Below are 15,536 nucleotides of genomic sequence, written 5' to 3' on the forward strand. Positions count from 1 at the left end.
TGTTTTGAATGATAGCCCCATCTAAAAAACTGACAACGCCCAAGATATCGCGAAGGTAAAAAAAGAAAAAATACATGTATTATATCATGTTGTATGTAATATCATTTGCTCATCAAATTACAAATATAATCCATTGTCGATTGTTTTTTTCTGTATGTTATAATTTGTTCGTCTGTTAAAACTTTCAAATTATGGTTTGTTTGGTATTTATAAAATAGTTTAATAACAAGTTTTTATGCGTAAGTAAACTAAAAAAAATTCTGTAATGTAACATTGAAAAGTGAAATATGGCTTCCATATTAATACTATTATTGTTGTTCATGATAATAATTAATAATACATAATATTATTAAAGTAGTTAAACCATCCCTATTGGATCAAAGTAAAAAAGAGAGGGGTTCTACTTATTATCCAATTTTACTCTGTAATTAGTAAAATTTGATTAATTGTCGAAATGGAAATAAAACAAAGAGGTAATATAAGAGTAGGAAGTTATTCTTTCGGGCGAATGGATGATTTTTAATATATTATTATTTAGGAGTTCAAAAAAAAGGCAAAATCAATATCATGCACGACCATTTTCGACTAAATCGCTGGAAGTCGCAGTATGAGCAAACAATTCTTAACTCATGGTTACTATATCCGAAGTTAGGAAAAACAAACTCTGGTTCTATTAACTATATGGCCCGTAGCATGTATGCCTGTGAGACATGGTCCACCACTCGGGGATGAAGAAAAGTTGCTTCCATCCGAGAAAAAAAGTTTTAAGGAAAATATATGGAGCGATATTGAATGCAGACAGAGTATATACGAGAGAATAACATAAGTGAACCTTGAAATGCTTTATAAAAAAATCAACCATTTAACTATTATTAAAAGCAAAAAATCGACTATGGAGTGGGTAAGTTCGACAAACCATTGGAAGAGCATCTTAAAATTTTTCGTAAAAAATCCGTTGAAAAAAAAGCTCTTGTTATCGAAGATCTGACATAGTGTACATAAAAATGCAATATTATAATGTTATTTATTATTTATTATTTTTATAAAAACAATTTCATAGACAAATAGATCAGATTTAAACCAACATTTTTCGTTTAAAAAATGTATTCAAGTTTTATTATAATATAAGAAGACAAATTTAAGCAATGGTTAACAAACGGCATGGTGAGGTGGTTAAAATCTATACATATCTCGTTGTCCGATTGCCGGAAAAATAAATTGTATTATTCATACAGTGTAAGCTTTCTGGCTCAACGAACAAAACTAACAAACGTTGTTCTTTAAAACACGACCATTTACCCAAAACGAAATATAAAAACATGTTTTTTCCAAGAATTTTTTTTTTTCAATAAAATGTTATATTTATTTTAGTTGTGTTATTTTTGGTAAGTCTAAAACCACTCGATCTCCGAGTGTATTGTTTGGAACGTTTTCGTTTAGATAATATTGACCATGTTTTTTTTTCCACTAAAATTTCTACCCAGCCAAATCTCATATTTCTATCGCATCTATTGACTTTCGCATTCGAAGTCATAGTAAATATTATTTATCATATTACATTTGTTTTATTTTTTACAGCCACGTTGTCCAAGTGCATTCTATACGGATGGCGTCAAACATTTACGACAGTTTAAACTCATTAAATAAAATATAGCACGAAAGTAATGTCACGCGATTTTATTTATTTATATATAGGTACGATATCTAAATGTTGAAACTTGGCCCTAAAAGGGTGGTACTGTCCCCGGAGGCCGGAGCGCTACACTTATGGCACGCTGGGGTAATGTTTAAACGGCGAATTCCCTTTAACGCAACAAAATAACACACCGAAAAAACTCCGACCGTACAATTATTATTTACATAAAGAAATAAGTTATATAGGTACCGGTTAAACGTGAACTTTAAAAATGGAATTAAAACACACACAGTAGTAAAAACACTTCATGCGAGGAGAAAACGTTTTGCCCAAACAATATTATTTATAATAAACTTGAATGGATAATTGCAGAAACGACATCAGTTACTTTTTCTATGAAAATGAGTTTTTAGTAGAAACTCGTTATGGTCATATGTTTCTATCCGCTGAATGTACAAACGCCTTAAGTCGTAGGTACTATTTTTACCGATAAAATTACTATAGTCGTTCTAAAATTAAACTTTATTTCAAAATAATTTATATTGCGAATTTTTCATTAACCATCCAAAAGTTAAAACATATTTTATTACGTATTTTAAATGTTTAGTATTTGCAATCAATCTATACAATATGTAATACGCCGAAAGCGGTTTGCGCGTTAGAACAACGCAATAAATGATTTGTGCTCGCGTGGAAGAGTATCTGGACGAAGGACATAAACGTATGGCCGGCCGTGGAGAAGAGAAGAAGGAATTCTGTCTTACGAGATTTGGGAAATCACTCAATGGGGATACCACGGCGTACGCTATCATTCACACTCCGGGACGCAGACACAAAAATGACATGAAATTGATGGCAAGTGCTCGGCCCTGAATCCCAATTGAGTAATTCGAAAAATTTAGGACGTCATTTTTTTTATTATTTTTTATAGCTTTTCAACAAACGCTAATATTTGGCAATACGTTAACTACTCGTTGCACGCGTTACCCAATAAAGAAACTACGATAATCGTCTAAATGTATATAATATATATATATATATATATATATATATATTATTTTCAGATTAAATCGGCTACAATTATTCATCTGTATGTATCCAGAAAAAAAAAGTTTCAAATAAAATATTGCCCGCAAAATTATTGCAGTCCCCGAGAAAAAAAATATGGCCTACATTCAACGCTATAATAATCATTAACGACAATTTTATTGTCTGTATAGAAGCCCTTAAACGGTATTAATTAAAAGACGATAAATATTAGTGACTTATTTAAAATTGTTATAGTAACCAATATTTGACAAAAAGTCACGTGCAATCTATTTAACGAATTGCACAGCAGAAATTAACGGACTCCGGAACTCGAATAATTAAAGAAAAAATATTAAAATAGCTACTGGTTAATTACCATGTTTCGTATAAGATTATATTGTTATGTTGATGGAATGAATTTAAAATTAAAACTGTTATTATTATCCGAATACTTTTTTTGTTTGAGTTTAACAACCGGGAACTTGAAAACAAAGAATATTCGTTTGTTTATTATTAACGGCCTTTTTTTAATGAATTCCCACGAGGAACATAATGATTCGCATTTCATTAATTTTGTTTTTACATTTCTGGTATGCCACTAAAAATACATGCGTATAACGTTTTTTAATAATAATTACGTATTCCATTTTTAACAGCTCGATACTTATAGGTTATTTATTGTAATAACATATATTACCTACCATATTTACTCTAGCGCTAAAAAAGAATATCCGTAATCTTGTCTCAATTTAATCCTTGAGTCAACTCTGTAACAATATAGGCTTACTGTGAAGATTTCGGTATTGAGAATTGTCTGTATATGTCCATGTTAAACATTATATATTATCTGACGTAACAACAAATACCTACAATTCGCATAGCCTGACCGAATTGTGTATGATTTATAATAATGTTATGTGTTTATTTTGGAATAAGGATGAAACAGTCATCAGTAAATTTATTACATCAGTAATCCTAAAATTTGTCAGATTTTGGTTTGAAGTTTACATATCATGCGGAGTTAAGAATTAACTAGTGTGCGCAAATCAATATAAATTTACTATACCAATAATAAATGTGTTAAAACTTTTATGCATCAAACTAATACATTTACTAATTATAGTATAGTGTATAATTTAAATACAAATGATTTATTTCATTATAACTATGCTAAGAAAAAAACACTTTTAATTAATTAACATTCTGGGGGTGATGGAAACTTCATACTTATAAAAAACTTAATTACCTAGGGTAAATAACATAAAAGTATTATTTTTTATATTTTTGTTTGAAAATTTGAATTATTTGTTTACCTAACGTACACAGAAATTTACTTTATTATTTTCATGTGCTAACTAACGTTTTTAAATATTCTACATTTAACTATTGTAACTATGTATTTTGTAATACGATATAATATTACTAGTATGGTTCAATAACTAATATATATATATATATATATATATATATATATATATATATATATGTATATATGTATGTATGTATGTGTGTGTGAAGTATATACCTAAAGACTTTTTATAGCTATACAACTAGTTTTTGTAATCAAATGCACGCCAAAGCTGTAACGTAAATGGTACGAGTATTATTTTAAATCGTAATTTAATTGTAACTCACGGTAGTCTAATTAAAACGATTAAACGATTAAACGAGTAAAAACGAATAAAAACGTTTCATTTTTCATGTCTATGATTTTAAAGTTAAATACAGTTTTGACACGTACTCTAAAAAGTTGTATGCTATTTAACACACGTACACAAAAACAATACATTTTATTCAATTGAATAGAAGAATGAAACTGAAAAACTTTTTTCATTTAAGTAAAAAGCAAAAAAAACCCTATCACTCAAATGTATTCAAATATAAAAGCGAAAAGATAGCCCCCTCTTAATGTGTTTTAATTTATCACTCGTTGTTTACAATTAATAGTGACCATAAATATCGTTCAACAATATATCGTCCATACAGGGTGCCCCGCGCCATTTGGTCAGCATTCCAGATATTATGTTTTTTTCTCACGAAAAATTGCCAATGTTTCTAAAGAACATCCACTGTGTTCATCAGCATACAAGTATTGACTCGTGTACTTACCGGTGAAGGTGTAGAGAGGCGTGAACGGTACGGCTAGCCCACAGAGCATAATGTCCGAAATGGCCAGATTGACGATGAATATGTTGGTGACGGTTCGCATGTGTTTATTAGCCCAGACCACATAGACTACCAGCACGTTGCCGAACGTGCCCAAAGTGAATATGATCAAATACACCAAGGAGAAGGACGTCTGGAATATGTAGTCTTCGACATATTGCCGTTCGATGTGGTCCGTGTGATTAACATCGGAACCGTTTGTGGATGTCGGTATGTACAGCGGTAAAAACGTGTTAGGTTTAACGTTCTGCAATGCCCCGAAATCGCTGCTATCGTTTACCATGGTCACGTTACCGCAGCAATGTCCGGCCGGACGCTCATTGATGGCCGCCCGCCAGGTTGCACTTTCCCTTGCTGTAGCCTTTGTTTTGGCTCACCCTAATTAGTTTTTACAGCAGCCTGGGCGATCGACTAGTCGTACTCTACTTATCGTTCTGGAAAAAAGAAACCAAAAAAATATTATTATTAAAGTGACCGTAATGAAAAATACAAATCGTTTGTATTATGTACCATCAGAGAGGGACAACATAAAAAATGTATAATACAACTTTGGTCATTTTACATATAATTTCTTATTTTAGTACTTTATTAGACATAAACGATATTTTATATCGTATATAATAACTGTTATTTTAACAATCAGTGTGATTTTCAAGACAATTTTCTAATAGGGAATTACGCGATACGATCAAACAAACTATATCACGAAATTGCTTATGCCACGAAAATACCTTCCTTCACCCTAATTTCATGACATATTGTAAAATATTGTTTAATGACGTACAGCAATATTAGAGTTATCGATTAGTTTATTCAGTAGAATGTGTTTATTTTCTAATCGCAAAACAATTTCATTATTATTAAATGACAAATAAAAATGTAAACTGTATTTATGGCATATTTAACATAGTATATTGAACTCACAGAACCCACTCAAACTAAAGATGTATATAATAAAAAAAATGTAATACATATTATTGTCAAGAGAAACAAGTCAACTAACATCGAGTATCTCTGTAAAGAATTTGTAATTTCCGAATTCCCAGTGAGAGCATCTTGACTTAGTTTACTGTTTACGTCACTCTAGTTTGCTACCCTAGAAATAATAAATCAAAAGAGAACTAGAATAGGGTAGGAAATACTAAAATAAACGTAGACAACGTTTACAAGTGCCAAGTGGAAGTCCAAAGAAGTCCATGGAAGTAAGGTGAACAATAAACGACAGTAAAAAATAAATACTTAAAATACCATTTGTACTTTTTAAAGGAATTCTATTGTCTTCTAAGAAAAATATGGCAGTATTTTCAAAAGTGAAAGAGAAAACAAAAATAGAAAACAAAAGTTATAATTTTTAAAGTGGTTTTATATGTAATCTAGTATCTTCAATAGACTAAATAATGGTCTTTTCAATAACCCCATTATGAGTGTGCTTAAAATATGTCTTCTCTGAAAATGTCTTCATTGTTCTCAAGTTGTATTATACTTTACACAGCCAAATTTGGTATGTGTTGATTACTTGAACGAATAAAGTTTTTATATGGGACGAAACTAGTAACTACTATTAAGAGGTGAAATACATTGGTAATAAGTAACAATAGAAATGTATTTCCATAGACAGACCAACAATGTTAAAATATAAAAAACATTTTTATTTGCCAGTTAAATTACCAAATTATAATACTATATTTTAGTAGAAGTCATTTACGGAATCGACTACTGACCACAATTGAATATTTATTATGTATTTTTTTTTTGTAGTATGACAAGTTTATTTAATAATTACTGAAAAGCAATATAATAAATTATGTTTGAACTTCTAAAAAGCAATTTTAATAATTCGATAATTTTAAGCAATTATTATTATTGTTTTATTTTTTTGATTAAAATATCTCAAATATTATAACATGTCATGCATAACAATTAAGTTATTTCCTATAGTTTATTAACAATCAATTAGTTTATTTGTTTATTAATTTAGTTAGTACCTACTAGGAATATATTATCTAACTCATCACCAAATAAAATATCACTTAGCCAGATTAAATAACTTTAGCCCAACGCTACATAATACAATCCATATGAGCCGAAATTAATCAAATGTATTTTGCTAATCCTATGACACCCAAAATGATAATTATAAAAAACTGTTTCCAGAAAACTTTTTTGTTTAAATATCGTTTACTATGATGTAATTAAAATATCAATACTCGTCCTCACCTCCAGCTCTGCGTAAAAGTACAATATATTTAAAAGTTCTAATTAATGCTAATGACCAAACAAGTCGAAGCCCCTTTTTTTCAAACACAAAAAAAAACAGTTTTTTTTGTTATCGGATAACATCGAAATATAATAGAACGCAGTACTACCAATTAAACAAATGATATAATACCTTAACAGCATTTATGTGAATGTAATCACACACGTAATGTGTTTTGTACAATGTTATTATTATGTAAATGTATTTTAAATTCTGTAGTTTAATACCCGGGCAACATGACTATTTGGATAACAATATTTACGAGGTTTAACAAATCACATTACCAACTATTTTCGAGGTAAAATACAAGAGAATATCTAATAAAGTGTAGGTATACTATAAAGTTAAAAAATCCATTAAATTGTAATCGATTGTTTTTTTTAACTTCGTAAATTCTATGTAATCATAATTCTAAATCAAGGCGAGGTTTGCAGTGACAATGGGTAATATTATATTGACAACGTTTCAGCTTTATTACTATGAATATATTAATATATTACAGTTAAATGGACTTTTTTTTTATTTAGTATGTAGTATATTCTTTTTATATAGTATTTTTATGTTCAATCGATATAGTAATGTGTAAGCTAAGTAGCAAAAGTGCGATTGAAAAACTACATTAATTTCGTTATTGTTTACACTATAACCGCTTTTAGTTGGTCGTATTAATACGACAAATATAATAGTTGTATGAATAACCAACGAGTTTTTTGTTGTTGTTATATCTGTCATAAATTATAAAAAAATAATGGTTTACCCGAGTTTTGGGAATAAAACAGTAGAGACGATTACATAATAGAAATAACCTGCGAGGGGCAAAATGAAAGTTGACCCTATCTTAGTTGGTTATAAAAACCAAAATATAACACGACCACTGTTGATTGTAAAATAATGACATGCCCTAACGTTACGGATTTCAGTAAAAAAAAACACCATTAAAATGGCAGCAAATACAAAAAACACTTCTCAGCTATCGCATCGAAGCTAAAAGATGTTACTTCAAAATCGATTTTGGCATTCAATTACCTCATCTATAGTATGAATATCATAAACTACAAAAAGGTTCGGGAACAAACGAGTTTTTGTTATTTTGATTTTAGGTGATATCCGTTAAATGTCAAAGGTTTGTTTGACACGTGTAGCGCCACACTTAGTTAAGTAATTTCAATTAAGAGGAAATTCATAATATAGCCAAGGCTATATTATACATACATTGTTCATCCGGTTGATTGTCATACTGCTTTAGGCCTTTACATTCTATTACTTTTTGTATAAAATATAAAATGGTGTAAAAATGGAATAAAAACATTTCACATTTCCTGTAAAAGCATTCATAAAAAATACCATGTCACTCAAACCACATTTTTTTTTTCATTTTTCCGTTACAAAACAATGACAAGATCGCGTGGGAACGAAAAGTTTTTCTTGATGAAATTAGGAAATTTCTGTTAGTTACTGACAATTTGTATGAAAACAAAAAACGTTTTTTGGTTACACATCATATATTTTTATAAGAACTTTTCAAAATATATGACAGAGCCTTTAAAAAAAAAACAAAAAATGATAGATTAAAACTATTATTGATAATATTTGTTAACAATTAATCATACAATTTTTAATCGTTCTCTTCAAAAAAGTGTATATGAATGGAGGTCTATCAAAAATTTGCGAGATCAAATTACCTATATAATGATAAGAAACAGCTGATAAAGGATTAGTGATAAGATAATAGTAACAAAAGACAACTGATAATGGCTCCTGATAATAGACCAATAATAAAAGATTATTGGAAGCACCGGTAGGAGACTTTAGATGGAAGAAGGATATTATAGATAGAAGAAGGAGAGGGGAGGAAAATAAACATGAAGCTTCTTAAAGCTGCCATAAGAAATTTTCATAATGCCTTATCTTTTTTACTCTTTTAAAATGAATATCCTAAATCCTAGCCAATATTGTTTTAGAAAACATAGGTGAACATATTAATGCACTAGAAATGGCATAAATTTAAATTTATTAAAATATCTTTCTTTAAATTTCAAAATAAAATATATGATTCTAAATGCAATAATTTATTAGTGTGGAATCTGTATGAAATTGTTTTGGTGGAATTACTTAAAAGAATTCAAAGGCGATTTGTCTGCTATATTGGCTTCCAAAAGTGGTGTCTTTATAACCCTGAAAGTTGATGACTAAGTGTTAACCTTTAAGTTTGCCCCTTGCAACTAGACGGAAATTTGCTGATGATTCTTTAATGTACCAATTAGTAAATTACCATTTCTCTTGTCCTGAGCTTTTAAGCCTTGTTTATTTTTACGATCCACAATATTTTTCACGTTCCTGTCCTGCCTTGTTTGCTGCTCACCATAAAACGTCTTACGGCTATATTTATCCTTCTGACAGAATTTTTAGAGAGTACAATACCGTAGATTTTGATATCTTTTGCCCTAACTAAACTACCAGGCTTAAAGTGGCTGATTTTATCATGAACGTTTATTTTATCAATGTTTGGAATGTGTATAAAATATATGTTGTTTAATGTTGTAATGTACTTAAAAGGCTAAGTTTAAAACTTCATCGGTGTGTAGATATAATCATTACGCTGTACTGAAGCTCTAACCAGCGTTTAGGCAATTAAATGACATAATATTATAAAAATTGTTTTTTATGAGAACAACAAAATGTGCTGCGCATTCCACAAGCGTAATCACGGGCTAAACAAAATATATTTCTGAGCTCCATATAATTGAAATATATAGAATTGTGTGTGACTCATGTGTCATTAAGGTCTCACGTATACTAAATTATATTAAACTATAATTAATTACAATATTACATATTTTTGTTAGGTTTAATGTATCGTTGTATTTAATCATAAGTAAAAATCATTCCACTCGAACCATTCATCAGTAAATGTATAATATGAATGTTTTCTACCGTACGAATCACTCCCAATCGAAATTTTAGATTTGATATTGATAAATAATTTTCATAAAAAACGAACGTTTTCAAATGAGATGCTGACGCCCGCATGGTGAATCCAATTTAGCTGACAGCCGCACTGTGTGCACCTATCGAAAGCCCATCTTTCAATTGAGCGTCGCCGTAAGACCGATGAGCTAGTATTAATGCGGGCCGAGAAGTTCGATGAAGGGAAAGGCCGCTCTCTTATTCGCGTTAGTATCGATGTTGTTATGAGTACAACTCGTCACGGAGTAATCGATAAAATATATTAAAAAAATAATAACGCGAATCCGACAAAAATAAAAAAAAGGAAAAATTTGTCCGGCATTCAAGTGTAATTGTTCGTTAATAAATTCAACGCCATTTGGTCTCGACACGTGTTCGTACTTATGTAATTCGAACCGTCGGGTACGGTTAGCTTTTGAATATTGCGCGTTATGATGGTTTTGTTTTTTTATACTCAAGGCGGAGAATATCAAATGCCTCGTAAAATCGGTCCATGTCGGTAGAGAGGGGAGAAAGAGAGAGAGAGAAAGTGAGAGATAAATGACTTTAGGACTTTGTGTTAGACAGCCCAGCAAAATAATATACAGCGGGACATCGGGCGATTTGACTGGGTTTTTTTTTGCTAACGTATATTATAACAGATCAGAGTTTACTTTCGATGTATATTACTACCTGCGTGTTTCTGCGGTTGATACGGTTTACGTGCATAAAGGCAAAAAACGGGTCTGGAAAAAAATATTTCGCTTCGTACAATTTGGTGTTGTCTACCGGGTGATATAGTGGCCGGTTAAGAGGTTCTTCCAGATAAAAGCGTTCGGTTGTAATGTCCGTACGTCATGACCTAATAACTTACTACCTTTTACTTTTGGCTACTGTCGACGTTACGCAGCTATTTACAATAGCAATGAAAACTACAAGTTTAAATGCACATGATTTTTCACTAAACAGCATTTAAGTTAACGATAAAATGTCCTAAAAAAAAAACAGGTCACTGTGAAGGGAGGGGGCGGTAAACGCTGTTTAAATGTGATACTATCATTCGTTAATATGTACTCGGAGGTTACTTATAATAACTCATCTAAAAAATCCTATACAATATTATGGTTTCGTTACAGATAAGTACAATTTTTAGTTACCATTAGGTAACTATTAATTATGTGAAGTTAAAATGTAATAGTTACTTAATGAACCGACCCTATGTAATTAGAAGAGTAAGGCAAAGATGAAGAATAAACGTAACTTATAAACTAACACTCCAAATTAAAGATAATTTAAAAACTATCTACTCCTTTCCTATGTTGGTATCACAAGCAATGAGGACAATGAAGAATAATTTTGAACAAATCTTTAATAATAACCTAAATTAAACCTACTCAGATTCAATAAAAAAGCACAACGTACCAAAATCAATGGTACACATTAGACGAACAAATTCTAAAAATGAAACAGTATAGTAGTACAAATATTTTCTGGTTTTAGCTTTATAGAATAGTAAAAAAACTATAAGCATTAGCATTAAAGATTAATAATATTATACATTTTTTTTAATAATATATATATACAAAAATACGGAATTTAAATAAATTATTTGTATAAAATTTAAACTGCAGACCGTTTTTCTTATTAAATACTTTTAGAAGAAACATTTATTATTTTTCTCCAAAAATTTCTTTGGTGAACATAAGCTATTATTATTTTTCGAGCAGACTTTTAAATAAGATCATTAGCAGACATTCATTTTGTGCTTATTTAGTACAAAAACATAATATATTGATGGATTATAAATATACTAAAGTGAACAACAGTCATAACATTAAGGTATATAAAAATATATAGCTAGTAAACAGCATTTCTAATTCCATACGAAAATTCACAAGAACACAAATTAAGTTTACTAAAATCATCATTAAAGTACACATCCTTATTATATTAAAGTAAATAACTGATGTTTTTTGCTTTCGTGTTATTAAAGAAGACGTTGGTACTTTATTTACATTCTGGAGCTTATAACGATACATTACAATTTTCACTACGGTTAGAATGAAAGTACAATTATACTTATTGTGGATTATTTCTTTAAATTAATTTATGGAAATGTTACGATAACCTTACTTTAAACAGAATATCAACGCACTAAGCAAAAACGTCGCACAAGGTCCCGGATTTAGACGTTTCATTAGAAGTTTGTTCACCTATCTGGTACCTTAAAGCTAAAATAACACTTTTTCTCGTGAAATTAAATTTGTCTTGCCGTCGCGTTATGGAAATGTTTAATGTTTTTATTTTTTCGTTGACGCCATTTCGGGAAGTAAACCTGAAGTACTTTTATTAACTGTCATAATAATTTACTTAAAACCCGAATTTGTTACCAATCGTGTTAAGCGGCATGTAGATAGGTACATTTTTGGTGCTAATATTTTAACACTAATGAATTAATTATATTTTTAACCTTTTATAACTTATCCTTAATATCTTAGACAAAAAAATAGTAGTTATTACGTTAACAGTAAGTAGGTATTGCAAAATAATGCACACCATATTTATACCACAAATAAATAAATAATTAAAAGCAGAAATGTTTTATCTTTCTTATAGTAGCTGGGTGGTATCTTATTACAAATATTTGCTGTAAATTAAATTATCAAGTATAAATAATAATTTTCTTAAAATAGTTTTTTTTGTGACAAACGTATACATATTATAATATATACCACACGGCCCTTACAATGTATATATATGTACATATATATATTATGTAGGGTTTATATATAGGAAGATTTTTTTATTATGGGCCACTCAATATCTCACTGGGCTTAATAAATAATTTAATTATTTTTTTCGTAGTGTCATTAATTAATGTGATTTAAATTTTCCACAAATTATTACGTTTCTACCTCCCACCCTATATAGTTTTTTTAGTAGCACTTTTGAAACTAAAATGGATTGTATATATTTTTTAAATTTAGATAAAAAACCACTAAAACTATTGACTAGTCGATAACCAATTTTGGATAACTATTTTTGAAGTTATTGAAGTGTTAAGTTTAGGGTAGGAGAAAAGGTGCACTATAGTATTATTTTTAAGTGCGTTCTCTTCCCAACCGCACTTCCCCTCTCGTCCTAACTTTTAAACTTATAATTTTAAAAATAATTATCTAAAACTGGTTATCAACCAATCAAAATTTTTAGTAAAATATTCTTAATTTAAAAAGTTAAAAGAATATATACGTTATCATTTAAGTTTTAAAAGTTGCTATCAAAAAAACTAGTTTGGGAGGGCCTCCACAGTAGAAACATAATAATTTGGGGAAAATTGAGATCACATTACATAAAAGCATTATGAAAAAAATTATTCAACTATTAATTAAACCCAGAGAGATATTGAGTGGCCCCATGATAAAAAAAATCACCCCGTATATTATTTTTCCTAAAAAAATATTTACATTTCAAAACAATATTGTGTTGGTAGATTCACAAAAATACATGTTATGAATGAATACTGTATAGAATACATAAAACAAGTAATACTGAGCAAATTATAAAAATGTTTTATTCAAATCCATGTCCAACAGCTGGGATAATACAGAAAAATCACATTATTTACTTAGTATGTTTTCCTAGTATAATTATTGTTGAAGTTTACACACATATTGTTTTTTTATTTTTATTTATTTGTGTGTCTATTGTCTTTTTTAAATTTGCTTAAAAGAAAAAAAATTGGTATTTTTGAGCAGGAAAAGTTATACCACTATAATTTAACAGTTTTACGGGACAACTTTTCGTGGTTTTATATTGTACAACACATTTTTATGACAAACAAGCTGTCCCGACCCGGCGTTGCCCAAGATTTAGTTTGCCAGGGCTGAGTAAAATAATAACAAATAAAATTTTAAAAAAGTCAGTTCTCCAGGCTGTATATTATAATGCTTTAGCATATCCCGTCTTGGCTTTTTTTTTGGATCTACATATGTACATTACATTATATTGATTATGTCCCCCTCTTACTCAAGGGTCCCAGTTCCAGATCCCGTTCCAACAGTTAAAATCTTGCTCAGAATCTTGGTACATAGAATCGGCCTGTTCCTTTAATCATCACCTACCATTCGATCAAGTACCGTGGTTACCATGGTTACAAACCAAGTGTTTATTTTGGGTTAGCAACGAAATATATATCGTATTAAAAGAAGAAAATTCGTGTATGAGGCCATCCTTAGGGGTGGAATTTTCGAAAAGTACCTACTATGCCAGTTAGGTTCGCGAGAGTGTACTCAACAGCTTCTCTAAATTTCATGGCGAGACAAACAGACATACATTCATTTTATATGTATAAATTAGAATACTATATTAACAATCACTAAACGTTTTTTAGTGGCAATATTAGAAAATACAGTAGACTCTCGCTAATCCGGCCATCGATAATCCATCGCGTCCAGTAATCCGGCCCTATTATTTTCGTAGTACAAACGAACAATACTCGTATTATGTAGTGTACTTCAAGAAAACGCCATACGATGTCATTTCGCGTGCTAAGGCAACCAAAAATTGACACTTTTTTTTAGACCTGTCCCCTCAAAGGATTAATGCAGTATAATATTTAAGTACATATTTATTTATGTATAATACATTTATATATTTCGTAATACAATTTTGTAAAATAAATAATGTATAATAAATAATAATTGGTTTTGCTATTATAATTCGTTTTTTTAATGAACCTCCACTAATCCGGCGTTTTTGTTAATCCGGCAGTACCGTGGTCTGATATCTGCAGGATTACTGCGAGTCTACTGTACGTGACTTTTATTTAGTATAATAAGGAATACATTTACTACAATTATAATTTATCAATAATCACGAGATTTTAATCTATTTTATTATTAGGTTATTTGAAAACGAAATAATAATAAAGCTTATTATGAAATTAGTTTATAAAATTAATATAAATTACATTTAATGTTTTGGCTATGGATTTGAATTTCTAGCGTATCAAATATTATTTACTATGTTTTGACTTTAATGTATTCGGTCTCTAGTTCATATTTATAATAACTATATTCAAATTTAATTATCATGTACCACGAGTAAACTGGGTCGTAGGGCAACTCACGCGAAAGAGCAATCCGCTATATTATTATTAGTAAAGTTGTTTGTACAAATTATTAATTTTCTTCTTAAAAATGTATTACTTATTGTATATTTCCAAATACATCGAAATATTCCACGAATAGCAAACAACTCCAAAACTTCCTTCAGTTTTCCAATGAAAATTAAATTGTCTTTTTTTTATTAATAACCGTTATTTCACCACAGGTTAGCAATTTTGGTTGAATCATTTTTAAACAAAATATTCTATACATATTCTTAATAAGCAAATAAATCAGAATTCTTTCATAAATCATACTTTAGATATCATTATTTTATTAGCGTGACTAAAAAATGCAAAAATAAATTAATTCATATATACTCATATTTTGTAGTTTA

General features: G+C 29.5%; 1 protein-coding gene across 1 annotated transcript in view; it reads right to left on the bottom strand.

Moving 5' to 3' along the window:
- Positions 1 to 15,536, bottom strand: part of LOC126838802 (neuropeptide Y receptor type 2-like) — a 96,308-nt gene that overhangs the window by 62,938 nt on the left and 17,834 nt on the right. The window contains exon 2 of the mRNA XM_050573514.1: positions 4,775 to 5,265. Coding sequence (XP_050429471.1) covers positions 4,775 to 5,114 — 340 coding nt within the window. The 5' untranslated portion in view covers positions 5,115 to 5,265. The remainder of the gene's footprint in view (positions 1 to 4,774; positions 5,266 to 15,536) is intronic.

Source organism: Adelges cooleyi, unplaced genomic scaffold (assembly GCF_023614345.1).
Source record: "Adelges cooleyi isolate 19-005CV unplaced genomic scaffold, UGA_ACOO_1.1 ACOO_flye_CR_arks_rails_tigmint_CR_PRNA_30, whole genome shotgun sequence".
NCBI lineage: Eukaryota > Metazoa > Arthropoda > Insecta > Hemiptera > Adelgidae > Adelges > Adelges cooleyi.